Source organism: Aptenodytes forsteri, unplaced genomic scaffold, assembly GCF_000699145.1.
Source record: "Aptenodytes forsteri isolate BGI_AS27 unplaced genomic scaffold, ASM69914v1 Scaffold130, whole genome shotgun sequence".
NCBI classification, from domain to species: domain Eukaryota; kingdom Metazoa; phylum Chordata; class Aves; order Sphenisciformes; family Spheniscidae; genus Aptenodytes; species Aptenodytes forsteri.
Window position 1 is genome coordinate 1,027,775 of NW_008795133.1, and position 13,957 is coordinate 1,041,731.

Consider the following 13,957-nt stretch of genomic DNA (forward strand, 5'->3'; position numbering starts at 1 on the left):
TTCCTAATCCACCTGGTCCCCATGAGACCACGTGAATTCTTCTGCCAGCCCAGCACAGGGAAGGAGGAGGAGGACGATGACAGGCAGGGAGAACGGCCAGGACACAAAGCACAACTACTTGACTGAGCAACTCTTCAGGCAAATCATAGCCTTCACATTTAACATTTCACATTCGTTTTAGCACATTCCTGTCTGTCTCTTAGAGAAAGTCAGGGAGTAGAAAGCAGTTAAGTCTCACACCCACAAACTTTGCTGGAATCAAAAACAGTGAGAGGGTTTAAATTCTGTTAATGGCTTCCCCACAATCACACATGAAAGCTGCAGAGGATCAGGGACCCACTTCACCCAAGTTACTACATCACTGCTACCCAAAACACTGTTGAAACTCTGGTTCCAAGTGAGTATTTCAGGCCCCCCCACCCCCACCCCTTTCTTTAAGCCAGTAAACTTAATGGTAATCCCCCCCCCCTTTTCTTTAAGCCAGTAAACTTAATGGTAATAACTGCCTGCATGGACATACGCGCTTGATCTAAAGCTATAGGGAGGTTACCCTTCGTATGCATACTTCTAACAACTGATAAAGGCCAATTTAATATTTCGGTAGTCAGAAGCTGCCACTGCTTTCCACACGCGCGGTTGGGAAACTGGTACTTTCCCCTTATTCAAACGTCTTGCAGGGGCGCAACAGCCAAGGCCTGCTCTGCTAAACCTGCCACACGGGAACCGTGTCTTCAAAAGGGGCCCTCTTGTCCTAATGTAATCCCTAAGTAACATTAAAGGCTTATTTATATCTTAAGTAGGACAGATCGTGTCTTAATTGCCAAGGGTCCGGCTGAAAAGAGGAGGATTATGCTGCTGCGGCAGATCAACGCAGCATGCACGAACCAGAGGCCGTGGATAGATGAATCCGTGTGCGCTACCTCAACCTTCCTCCAGTGGCTACAGGGCATGCAAAGATGCAGGGACACACAATTATTTTAAGGTTAAAACAGAATAGAAACCATCCTGGAAACAACCAGGTCACTGTCTTGGAGAACACACATTTTTTGCAGCCAGACTGACTGTGCTTACAGCCAGATTCAATTGTATTTCGGATCAACTCCCCATTGCTACGTAAGAAGAGCTGCAGCACAAGCAGGTACCAGCGGAGCACAAGTACGCTTAGGCTGGACATCTGGACCTCGAATAGTAAAAATTTTTCTAGAAAACCTGGAGGGAAAATACAGCCAAGGAGCTTAAAATAGGTCTGGACGATCACCTACCACAGACCCTGGAGAACAAGCCCAAGAGTCTGGTACCTCCTCCTATATGTTTTTTCCTCATAGACTAAAAATAAAACCACACAGGTATTTTGTTTTTATTACAGAACTATTTTTTTTTTCTCTCCTTGAGTTGCTCGCCTTAAAATTATTTGATAAAGGGAAACTGTAAACTTATCTTAAGAGAGGCAGATCACCAACAATTCCCACTGAGCTTTAACTTTTTCCTTTTAAAATATATTTTATGTATGCAGGCATTACGCTTCTGGCTTGCTCTCAAGCAATTCTGAACTGGTTCCCTCCTGAGCAATTTTATAGTTTAGCAGGAATAACTAGCCAATGCAACTGCGTTAGCAGAATCCACTGAAAAGCATTAAATAGTAAAAGAAAACACTTCACATTCTGTGCCAGTTATTCTGTTTACCTCAGGGTTAGATAGGGAAACAAAACCAGTCAGTATGTGGGCAGTAATAGCTGCTATCTTCACACAGATTGCCACGGTTATTTCTGTAAGATGGAGGGGTTAATTTCCATAAGTATTTCTTATATATAATTCTTTAGATGCACAGGCTGACTAAGTAGTCTGCTGTTTGATGCTATACAAATGCCAAGTAGCTTGCCAGTTACATACCATACATATTACACCGAAAACCATACAGAGGGGTGATTAAGCACCCTAACGTGCTAAGTGTAGGAAGATGTTTATTGTTAAAAAGTTCTCTTGCTTAATGCTTTTTCATTAAATGGTTTGTTACCACTGGAACCAGTCTGACGTAACGCACTTTACCTCTAAATATAACCTCATTATTTACAGAATCAGGACCAGCTTTACACCCGTGTAAAGAGGCAAACACTATGGTTGTCAGTTTTTCCTCAGCGGCTCCCACAAGACTGATGGATAAGCTGACCTTTAAAGCTATATTTCATTCAGCACTGAGAAAGTCCTCCCTTGACGCGGAGGGCAGCTGTCAAGAGAGAGACCCTGTTGAGGAACAAGTTTCACGATGCGGTATCTTTTACCCCGGGCGTCCCCGACCGTGCGTGAGGTTTCTGCCATCAGCCTGAAGTCCTGATTGTGTGGGATGCCGTGACATGGTTTTGTCGGGTTTGTTTTTTTTTTTTAATGCTCTTAGTCCACTAATGGACTATGCGATTAAAGGTTAATGGCATTATAAACGCTGTAATTAGCTACTGCTTGGCTCACGTGACGTTTTAAGGGGTAGGTTTTGGGGGAAGGAGGCACCTGGCCCCTGCCCCCCATGGGCGATCAGCACGGCCGGCTTCTCCCACTATTTTTAATGAAAACAATTATCCTCTAATTCTTGCTGTTAGCATAGCTGCAAGAACAAGAGCACGCAGAGTTGACTCCTTCTGGATGCCCCCCCCTACAGAGGGTCAAACACTATACTGTCACGCATCCATAGAAAAACTTACTTTAGAGTAAACTCCAGGTTTCTTGCCTCTCCAGGAAGCTCACTCACATAACTGCACCCTTCTCCATTTACACTGTTACCACTCTTCCCTTTATAGGCATTTGTCCATCACATTTCTGTCCTAGAGGATGACAACGTTCAAAGAATTTTCTTTCCCAGCCTAGTCCTTAAAAGCTTTGCCAGTGAGAGACCCAGACCTCAATTTTACCCTTGCATGAGCTGGGGATGTTCAGCACAGTATGAAACCCTGAAAGGCTGTTGCTGAAGTTTTGATGGCTATACGCTCAAGAGTGACTTGGTGTTACTGAAAGACCTCTGAAATGGGGAATTGATAATACCGACAGCACGCAGCTAGGCAGCCCCACAGGAAGCCAAGCAAAAGCTCAAAAATAAAATGGTGGTGCACCGCATCACTACCACATCCATCCTTTGGGTTACTGAGAGACAGCACCCCATAGCAAGCTACGTCTATCCATGCTACAACTTACCTCTTACAACAGTTTACATTCACTGAATAGTAACCGAGGAGCAAGTTTTGGTCTGTTGAGCACTAAGCGCTTCCTCATGTGGAAGGATGAAAGGATTTTCAGCGAGGAGCTGTCAGGCAAGGAATACTGCGTTCTGCAGGGCTGACACTGCGTGACCACAACTATCACCACACTAAACAAGCTGTACTGCTTTTCACAGTGCCTCAGTTTCCCCACTTGCAGGAATTACACATGTATTATCACACAGTTATATATAGCACTCCACTGAGCCTCACCAGAGCTTAGAAAAATGAGTTTACTCCTTCCCTGTCTCTTATCAGTGCATATCGACGGGCCTTCCTGCAACTAATTTGCCTTTTTCACATATATCAAATTGGTGGCAGGCATTTCACGATCAAACCATTGTGCTCCCCTGAAATAATTTCCTGTTGAAAGAGGTCAGTTTAGATCAGAAATCTCCAATCTTTGTACAGACAGCTTCACACTCTACTACTGAATTGCATCCCAAGCCTTTAACAATGCCCGTCTGTGACCAACAGTTCATTGATTGTACACACTCCCTCACTCACGTTCCTGTTGCTGGACTGTTATGGCCTGATGTGAAGTCAATGTGAACATTGGGAGTGAAACCAAAGAACTGGAAGTACAGATTTCTGTAAAAAAAAAAAAAAACAAACCCAACAAAAAAAAAACCACTTCTCCAACTCAAGTGGACTGACCTAGCATGCTGCCTGGCAAGAGCTGGCACGTGCAAGGTTCTATATTCAAGGAAGGTGCTCTTGGGCCAGCACAAACCAGACCTCTGCAAAGAAAGATTTCGCTCTAGGAAGCCATCTCCAAATAGCACCATTCAACGTAATAGGTGGCAGAACTTAATTTTAAATTTTAAATTGCTCTAGGAAGCCATCTCCAAATAGATACACGCACCATTCAACGTAATAGGTGGCAGAACTTAATTTTAAATTTCACATTAGCCTGAACATACAAAGACTGAAACTGAAGACAATCCTTACTTTCCTGAAGTCAGAAGAACTGCTAAAATACTAATTTTAAGTATTAACATCTAAACACCACCCTACAAATCTCCCCACGGCCCCTTCTTCAGCCGCACAGCACAAGTGCCCTCCAGCTCCTACAGGGGCATGCTGCCTTCCTTTTACACAGGACTACAGCACGGTCACACCTCTGACTTGCAGCCTCACTCTCTTCCCTCCTGCTCCCACACCACCTCGCAGACATTAACTCCTGTTTCTGTACTACCCCGCAGCTGCTCTACCCCCACCTTCTATACACCTCTACAGAGGTGGACAAAGCACCTCTCAACCGCACGTTTATTGTACCGAAGTGCAAAACCAAAGGAAATACAAGCAGCGCTTGCCACCACCACGAGGAACACTGCCAGTGCATGCAGTACATAAGCAAGTAGCGTTGACACAGTAAGCACGTTTACAAGACCGCTGTTTGAAAAGCACTAAACAGCGGCACACAAAAAACATTCCAGGAGGCCCATATGTGATCCATACATTCTAGGGTTTTATTGCTATTAAAAACCACATTTAGCTCATAAAAAAAGAGAAATACTCTTGCAATGTAGTGACAGTCACTAGCCATACTTAGTTTTTCCATATTGTTTTCTTTAGGGTTAATTTTTGGCGGGGTTATTTTTCCTAACTATACTGTTTCTACATAAGTACTAAAAATATACAGAATTTACTATGCTTCGCATGGGAGGCTTGGTTCTTTCAGACACAAGAAATGGCCTAATAAGGTGCAAAACTCAGGGCAGATTCTCATTTCCACACAGGTACTACTACAGTTCTCCCTAGATCTGTCTGCCTTTATGAACAGCACCCTTCCTGCTAAACAACCCAGTCCACAGCAGACGCCTCAGCCATCCTATCAGCTATATAAAGGCACTTACAGTGCGAGACAAACCACTGTACGTGACTCCATTTCGGCAAGGCCAAACTGAATCTGCAGTGTTGCAACACCAGAACTGTAATCCTCTACGACTTTGCAACCCCGTCACAGATACTACTGCCACAGGAAGGAAAAGAACACCAAAATGCTTCACTTGGCTTGAAGGTATTTCTCCTCTCACTGCTTTTGGAAAGGAGGAGTATGGCACCACTCCCCATTAACAGATGGGGAATAGAAGTCCAGGAGCCACAAACACTCATGAAAACATTCCTGAGTTTCAATTTGAAAATTGTCTATGCTTTCCCTGGACAACTGTATTTACTTAGCCCAAGCCATACTGACTACCTCCCAACAACTACCTTTTTCTTTGGAACTGTCTCCAAAACCATTCATATAACATTTCCTATAGCAAAGCCCCTATGACATGGGTCTGTCTCTTCCTACGCTGGCTTAAAGCGACTCTGTTCTAAAAATAGTGATAAACAAATGTAGCCAAAGCAGGTTTTTTTTGTGGTGGTTTTTTTTTGTTTGTTTGGGGTTTTTTTAAGATTATTGTTGGTGTCAGTTTTCCTGTAGGAAAAGGAATTTCAGTTAGGTCTTCACCATGGTATATACCATTTAGGATTATGAACTATATTATAATCCTTTGCCTTGAAGTGAAACCTTGAAGTGAAACTAATAAGCGTTTATCTGACAACAGAGCTGTAACATTATATGCCATGTGACTGCATAAGCACCCCTAACAGTTTGAAGTTTCGTTTCGGAATCGCCTGGCGTTCAAGGATCCAGTTATCAGGGTGAGAGCAGTTTGGTGAAAGGTGAAGAAAGCCATCGCCTGCAGCAAATACCAGGCTTTCCATTTTGAACTTAATGAATCCACTGATTTGCGTGGGCTCATCAGGTGCCGCATCTCACATGATGTATCTGCATAAAATAGTTTCAGGCACCTAGCTCGTCTATACTAGTGAACCAGAGAAAAACGTAATCCCACATTCAGCAAGTATTCACACAAGTATTCACACAGTGCATTTAAATCCCCCCCCCGCCCCCCTCGCTCCAACAGTGGAGTGACAACTATCACACATACCCATTTCACATCCCCCCCCCCCCCGGGAGAAATAGCTGTCTGTCTTTCATTCTATATAATCATAGAATCATTTAGGTTGGAAAAGACCTTTAAGGTCATCGATGCGCTCTCTCATAGGTCTCATGCTTTTAGCTCTGCCGTGCTGTCTAGGAGTCTGTAGTACCAAGTCCCGTGGGACTCTAACCCACTCGGAACAAAACCGGTTTGCATTTCAAAGATAGATCTTCCAAATACTTCGGTACTGAAGGCTGAATAGAAAGACAGACATACAACATCTTTAAGTCGGCGATAATACAATACCCATTTCGTACATTTTTTCCTCCTTTTCCTTAATTTCATCCCAAACCTTTTATTTAATGCAGTTCAAAGCATAGGGGCTGCTAAGACCATATTAGAAGTTACATCTACAAGATACAACTTTTGTTTTCTTTTCACTCCGTTCACAGAAGCGGCATGTGAAATAGGGTAACTGCATATAAAAAAAGTTGCTGCAATTACTCACACACTGGGATCTCTGCATTTTTTCCCCTCCAATAACTTGAGTGGGAAGTTAAATGCAGTAATTGTAACCTCTGAAGCAACAGTATGGAACTTGCTAAATGTTTTTAAGGCGAGGATGAGTAGGAATGAAGAAATGAATGTAAAATATATTTCACCATTTTATAATTTGTCACCCAGTACAATGAAAAAAGGTGTCCATGACTAAAAGTAGAGACTGAGAAGTTGTTGTAAAGCACCACACTTCTAATCACCTCACACGTTGTTTGCATTAGCATCGTATTTCCTACAACTATATCCTACCAAATTAAATGCAGATTTAGGAGAGTTGGAAAACATATTTTGCTTTGATTTCACACATTCTCTGCTCCCAAAACTGAAACATTATTTTAAACGCACTAGAAAAACACACCTGCTTTACATACCCAGGCCAAAATCCTTACTGCACCGTTAAACTTAGATGTGTTTATGAACTGAAGAGGACCACTGGATAAAGGATAAAAAAAAAAATCTCAGAGCACATTCTCCAGTTTCTCTTAAGAAGAACAAATTAAATACTGTAGATTATTTGCCCAAGATTAAGCAGACGTCCACCTTTTTGCATACCAGTAACCTGCCAAAACAAAACCAATATTCAGAATGAATTTGATGGGGATGGTATTAAGAAGTTTCCTTACAAAAATAACGGGAAATGTATTTTCATTAATGCAATCAGACTTTAACTTGTATGCATTTACTTCAAAGTTTCCAAGTAACTTCTAAATGTAGGATATTTACTGAGCTACATGTTCACCCCCCAAAAAAAAGTGGTTAAAATACATCAGCATAGAGAGGTGTTAGAGGTGTGTTTTCACACCACAGTTTCTCTTTTAGCACATTTTTTAAAGACAATTCAGATTTTTCAAGGAGAAATTCATACTCTTGCAAGGAATATAACATACCCAAACATTTTTGGGTACCCTTTCTAAGTTCTGGACACTAATTCCTGAAAGTAGTGTTTTCTCTCACAAGACATAGAATTTTCATTCCATGAATTTGTCCCATGTCTTTCACTTAAGCTTTGCAGCTCTTTCAAAGTGATAAAAGCAGATCCCATTTGGTCATTTTCTGACATAACTTTGCATAGAAGTTCTCTGAAAAATACTTGTTTGAAAACATCCCGTAACTACCCAACAGAATCCAGAAGCCGCCTGAAAAAGGCCAGAAAAATCACTACTTCTATATTCTCAGACCAGATGAACTTCCAAGATTGTCATGAGGGGACTCAGGAATTGGATCATTTCCAACTTTTTAAAGGTCAAAGGCAGGGTCCTTACACCACCGAACACCATTACAACATAGCCTCAGCTTCCCCGCAATTCGCCTTAAATCCCAAAAGTCTGAGAAAGCGGAAAACCAGGGTAACAGTCATTTCCAAAACAGACTTGACACAACACGTAAGAAAATTATTTCCAAGAGCACTGTTTCAGTTAGTTGCCTCAAGTCTTCACAACGCATCTTCCTACTACACAGTGTTTTTCTTCCTTTATTAGCAGGGGCAACTGCTTTCACAGAAAGATTACCAAACTGACGGAGAATGGCAATGATTTCCCCCCCCAGAAGCCCATTCCCATGACTTGAATCCTTATCAGTCTTCGGAAAGTTTTAAAAGCGGGTGCTGAGGCAATCATTAGTTGATGTTAATTCACAGTCGCTAATCACAGTAACGGCGCAGTAAAGCTTTTTCTGTTGGAAATTCCTAGTCAAGCTGCATATGGACAAATAAGGACAGCCAAGGACAGAAGCTAGAAGTACTCATCAATGGAGAAGGAAGTTCTCAATAATCCAAACCGGCCTTTGAATCCAAGCATTGCAGCAAAGGAGAGCTTTAAGAAGGTTTGTGAAGAAGGAAAAATAAGGTATTTGGGGGGAACATGACCTTTCGGATGTAAGAAGAGGAAAGCACAGGAGCACTGATAAGCATGTAGCAAAGTGAATGATGGAAGTGAGAGATGACCTCGAGCAGTGAGCTAAACACAAAAAGGAGGCACAGGCATGCTAAAATGCAAAAGCTACTTGTCTTTCGATCAACAGAGAAGCAGCTAGGTAGGAATGCAAGATGGCACAAACAAAGCGTAGCTAAGTCCGATCTATACAGCAACAGTCCAAATAAACACGAGCAGGACAAGATCAGATTGGCACACAGCGAAAGGGGTTACAAAGACACACGAGACCCCAGGTGGAGTTTCAACTGCACAAACCGCATACTTACCCGGATTATACTGCAAGTTCAGTGGCTTGGATACTTTCTTGTGGTTTTGTCAAACTGCCTTCATCTCTGGGAGCGTCCCGTGCAGTTGCTTACCTGCACCAGCGGAGCTACCTCCGACTTAATTTTTATTTTAGAGCAAAAAAAACAGCTATAAAGAGCTAAAAGCAACATGCCTTCAGTAGACAATCCTTAAATCTAAAACTTGCTTTTTAGCCCAGCAAAACCCAAATTAGTTGACAGATTAAAAACTGCTTGGCACTGTGGCTTTTTTGTCAGAATAGACCTGACACCTAATGTTAGGCAGCACTGTTTTTTGCTTCATCTTCCAGAAGTAAAAATTGCCCACTAAAGCTTGGTTCAATGCTGTAACTAATCTCGGGTTCCTATTGATTTTGATTTCCACTATGAACCTCTAAAGTGCCAAAGAAAAATGACTGGTTTTCTGGGCCTAATTTTACTTTTTAAGATTTAAGCCAGTGATTATGGCTGACAGTATAAGAAAGCTCACAGATGAAGTGGCTGACTTCACTTTATACATGATACCAAGAAGCTACCTAGCCACTAATAGCTAGTCTGTGATATGTTAGAAGAATTGACTTCTTAACTATTTCGAGAGTATGGTTTGGGGACGTTTTTTTTTTTTAGAAGAATTGACTTCTTAACTATTTCGAGAGTACGGTTTGGGGTTTTTTTTTTGTTTGGTTTTTTTTTTTTTTTACTCCTTCACCTAAAGAGCGACATCAGCATTAGTTCACATAAGGGGCATGAAAAGTATGGATATTTTGGCCAAGTCCTGCAAAAGTTTGCATGCAGGCTCAAATAAGCACATGACAATGTGCTGACGAGATCCAGTCTAAGAGGAGACTTTCATTGTAGTTAACCTCTCATACAAGCCTTTTGAGAAGGTCAGGATGACACCACATATATTTGCATTCATTTCTTTATTCCCTATTCTATTTAACATGTTAATGAGGATCAGTTAAAACAAATCTTTATTTTGCTCAAGATTATCAGAGAGCAGACTTGAGAACTGGCAGACTACTTTCATAGAATCATAGAATCATTGAGGTTGGAAAAGACCTCCAAGATCATCGAGTCCAACCGTCGACCCAACACCACCATGTCCACTAAACCATGTCCCTAAGTGCCTCATCTACTCGTCTTTTAAATACCTCCAGGGATGGGGACTCCACCACTTCCCTGGGCAGCCTGTTCCAATGTTTCACCACTCTTTCAGTAAAGAAATTTTTCCTCACGTCCAATCTAAACCTCCCCTGGCACAACCTGAGGCCATTTCTTCTCATCCTATCTCTAGTTACTTGGGAGAAGAGACCGACATCCGCCTCGCTACAACCTCCTGTCAGGTAGTTGTAGAGAGCGATGAGGTCTCCCCTCAGCCTCCTCTTCTCCAGACTAAACAGTCCCAGTTCCCTCAGCCGCTCCTCATAAGACTTGTTCTCCAGACCCCTCACCAGCCTCCTGTACTTTGTTACAGAAGTCAAAAATGAAGAGAAGAAAAGAATCAAGCTGAATTTGACATGTCAGAAAGACCCGAGGTGAAAGAGACACCCCCTACTCTCAGCATTCTGCAGAAGTATCTTTATGTTAGTTACTGGGTGGCAATATAATTAAGAGAACATAATTTTAAAACAAATGTTAAAATTGACAAATTATGGCAAATACATGAACAAATTTTATCAAACATTCAGACTTCTCATGCTACAAAGTCAAAAAGCATAGGGTTTTTTTTTTTCCAGGCTGCTGAAATCTGAACAGGATTTGATTAAACTAAAAACATGATTAGAATTTGGAACCTAGTGGGTGCACGAATGGAAAGTAGTGCTAATTTAGAGAAAAAAAGAGGTCTTGATTTACATTTTGTTGTAGTTGTGCAAGCTATGGTCCTTCTCTTTGAAAAACCTACGTGCACGCTTCACTTCTATACAATAAAAGCATAAACCCTTTTATTTCAGGGAGACTATCCACACGATGGAAAAAAACTACACATATAACTGTTCACAGGGCTGGAGCCTACGGATTACAAGAACTCTTACCAGTGGAAGAAGGTATTAAAATCGCAGTTCATGAGGAAAGTGTGCAGCGGTTACGCTGTGCAAGCAGAACCAACAAAAACGTTCAGAGAACTTACAGATTTATAGAGCTTATAGACTCAAAAAAAATCTAGAGGTTGTTCATAAATACACCCATTCCACAGTAACACTAAGTATTCAGACAGGTTATTACCATGCAGTATCAGTAGCATGGAGGATTTCGTTCTCCTTTCCCACCCAGCTAAACAACTTCATTAATAAGTTAAAAAAAATCAGTAGATGGTTTAACGTGAGAGCGTTAACATTAGAGAAGTTTCTATCCAAAACACTGTACAGAAGTAAAACTTTACAGGTCTAACCTCAGATCTTTAAGAAACCTCAAGAAATGAGCTGACTAAAAAGTTAAGTTTAATCTGAATTTTTAGACTTTAAATGAATGCTCTCCCGTAGCTGGAGTAAGACTCATTCCAGCTGAACTTGGGATGGATTTGCCCCAGGAGCTCTAAGTGTTGTTTGTACTCTTCTGTCTCCCCAGAGAAGCCCACTTTGAGACTTCTGGCTTATTGTGACAAAAAGCCACATTCGCTATAGAACAAACAAATCCATCACTAAGAGACACCTCATAAATCCTATTTGGTTATCTTTTTATATAGAACAACTTGCATCTTCTTGACAAATCCTTCTCAAGAAAATATAAAGCATATCACACTGTTTTAGCAATCCTTTATTGAAGATAACAAGTTGGTTATGTTCACTGTATTGTATGAAACATCACAATATCATACTGGGAAGGTACTATCAGTACAGGGTTGGACCAGAGCGGACAGTCTGAACAATAAACCATTTTGCATTCTTCATTCCCTATCTTTTAACAACCCCAAAAAAACCAGTAAAGGGACAAATACCTGTTAACATCATCATTTAGAACACTTTAACTTACAAGGCTAAAATCTAATGAATAAATAAAATATACTGTGGCAATAATCCTCTCTAGACCAAAAAAAAAAAATCAGATACACAGTGAATCAAAATGATTGGGAAAGCTGGCCTTCGGCACCAGTATGAAAGAGCGTGTGGTTTTTACAGACTCACCATGGGGATAAAGTTACAGAAAACTACCATGAGTTCCATTTCACACAAAACCAGTTGATGACTGTCATTAGCTTAAAACTACACACAAGGGCAATTACATCCTCGCTGAAACACAGTTTAAACAAATAGGAAAATGTTTACAAGGCATCCACAGCATGTAAGTCATGTACAGATGGATACATTCATTGTTTCCCCTCCCCAATAGCTTTTATTTTAGATAAATACTTTACTCTTCCCCATTTTCAGCATTTACTGGACTCATTACATGCACAACTCAAAGAAGTCAGAAAAAAAGTCAAGGTTATTGCAAAAATAGAATTAAACTAAGAATCTTCAAGTCCCTTACATGACAGCCACTCTGTACCATGCCCATTGCTTATAAAATGAAAGGTCATCGAACCCATGAAAATATCTCTAATATTTTCTTAATTTAAAATAGATAATTTTAAGTGTATTTATAGTAATCTCAAAGTGATAATTTGAACTTTGAAAATAATGCAAACAATTAAAAATTATACCCATATTACACAAGACTTCTGTCTGTATCTTAAGCTGAAAAAAATCAAAAACTATAGAAAACCACATATAGAACAAAAAAATAATCACAATTTACATTATAATAAAGGCAAATTTTCAGCATTTTTTAAAAAAACCTGCAGCTGTGAGAGATGTCAAAGCAAGTCACTACTAACTATAAATTCATCAGTTTGGTTTTAAAAGATTTTCTCTAGCAAGAGTTTAAGGGTGTGTTGTACACATGCGTAAAATTCTTACTGTTTTTAGATGCCTAGAATCTTCATATATTATTGCCAAATACACTTATCTTCAAGCAAGCAGTAGGCAACATATCACAATTTGGACACCGCAGGGAAACCTAACGGTCTGGTAATACAGGTAAAACTGGAAAATTAAAAAAAAAAATACACATCTGATAGCGTATTGCCCAATTGAAATTACTTCCAAGCCACAGAGCTGCAAAGCCTTCCAACTCGGTAAAGTGAGATAAGTAACGTCTCAAACAATTACTTGTACTCTCTCACGCTTGTGTGTTGCACATTTCATTTAGCCATAGTGTATCTTCAAAGTACACCTACAATCCCGTGCACCTCAGGTACATATACTGATCTGCTGAGGGAATCATTCCTTCCTTCCTTCCTTCCTTCCTTCCTTCCTTCTTAGGGCCAAAGTTCATTACAGATGTAATCAGTATGCCCGAGGCTGGTAGAAATACTGTAGTACAGGCAATGCTAAGAGTGGCAATATCAGAAAACACAAAAATGAACAAATGATGGAAAATTCTAATATCTTTCTGCCCATTTCACAAAATGTTGGAAATCCACCAGAATTTTTCCCTTGTATTGAAGAAAACAGATTTAAAAGGTTTTTTCCCCCTTTCAGAATCAAAAGCATTTTAGTAGATTTGTAAGGCTACCACGGATCTTCTAGATCTCCAGCACCCTACAGGAAAAGAAGAGGAGAAATATTACTACTCACCAATACAAATGAAAACATTTTGTTGTACTTTGGATTTAACTGGCATAATTAAGTAGAATACTAGCGTAAGACAGATGACATTTTCCTTTTTCCCCCCCCCATACCTGCCCACTTCCTCACACACGGACACTCTGTTCCTCAGCTTCAGGAGGGAATTCACTTTTATAAAATGTGAACCCAGTAAAGCTATAAGCATAAAGACTTAAAATTAAATATGATCTAAAATTGTACTAAATCATAGCTATCAATAGATATTACATCTATGGACTACCAAAAAAAAAAAAATCTATAAAATGCTACAGAACTCAGCTCTTCAGGTATTCCTGGTCCACAAGAAATTCCCACAGGCTCTTTTTCATTAAGGCAGTGAAATCTGTACCTATT

General features: G+C 40.5%; 1 protein-coding gene across 1 annotated transcript in view; it reads right to left on the reverse strand.

Moving 5' to 3' along the window:
* Nucleotides 1-11,693: 11,693 nt before the first annotated feature.
* Nucleotides 11,694-13,957, reverse strand: part of PPM1B (protein phosphatase, Mg2+/Mn2+ dependent 1B) — a 46,478-nt gene continuing 44,214 nt past the window's right edge. The window contains exon 10 of the mRNA XM_009278399.2: nt 11,694-13,537. Coding sequence (XP_009276674.1) covers nt 13,508-13,537 — 30 coding nt within the window. The 3' untranslated portion in view covers nt 11,694-13,507. The remainder of the gene's footprint in view (nt 13,538-13,957) is intronic.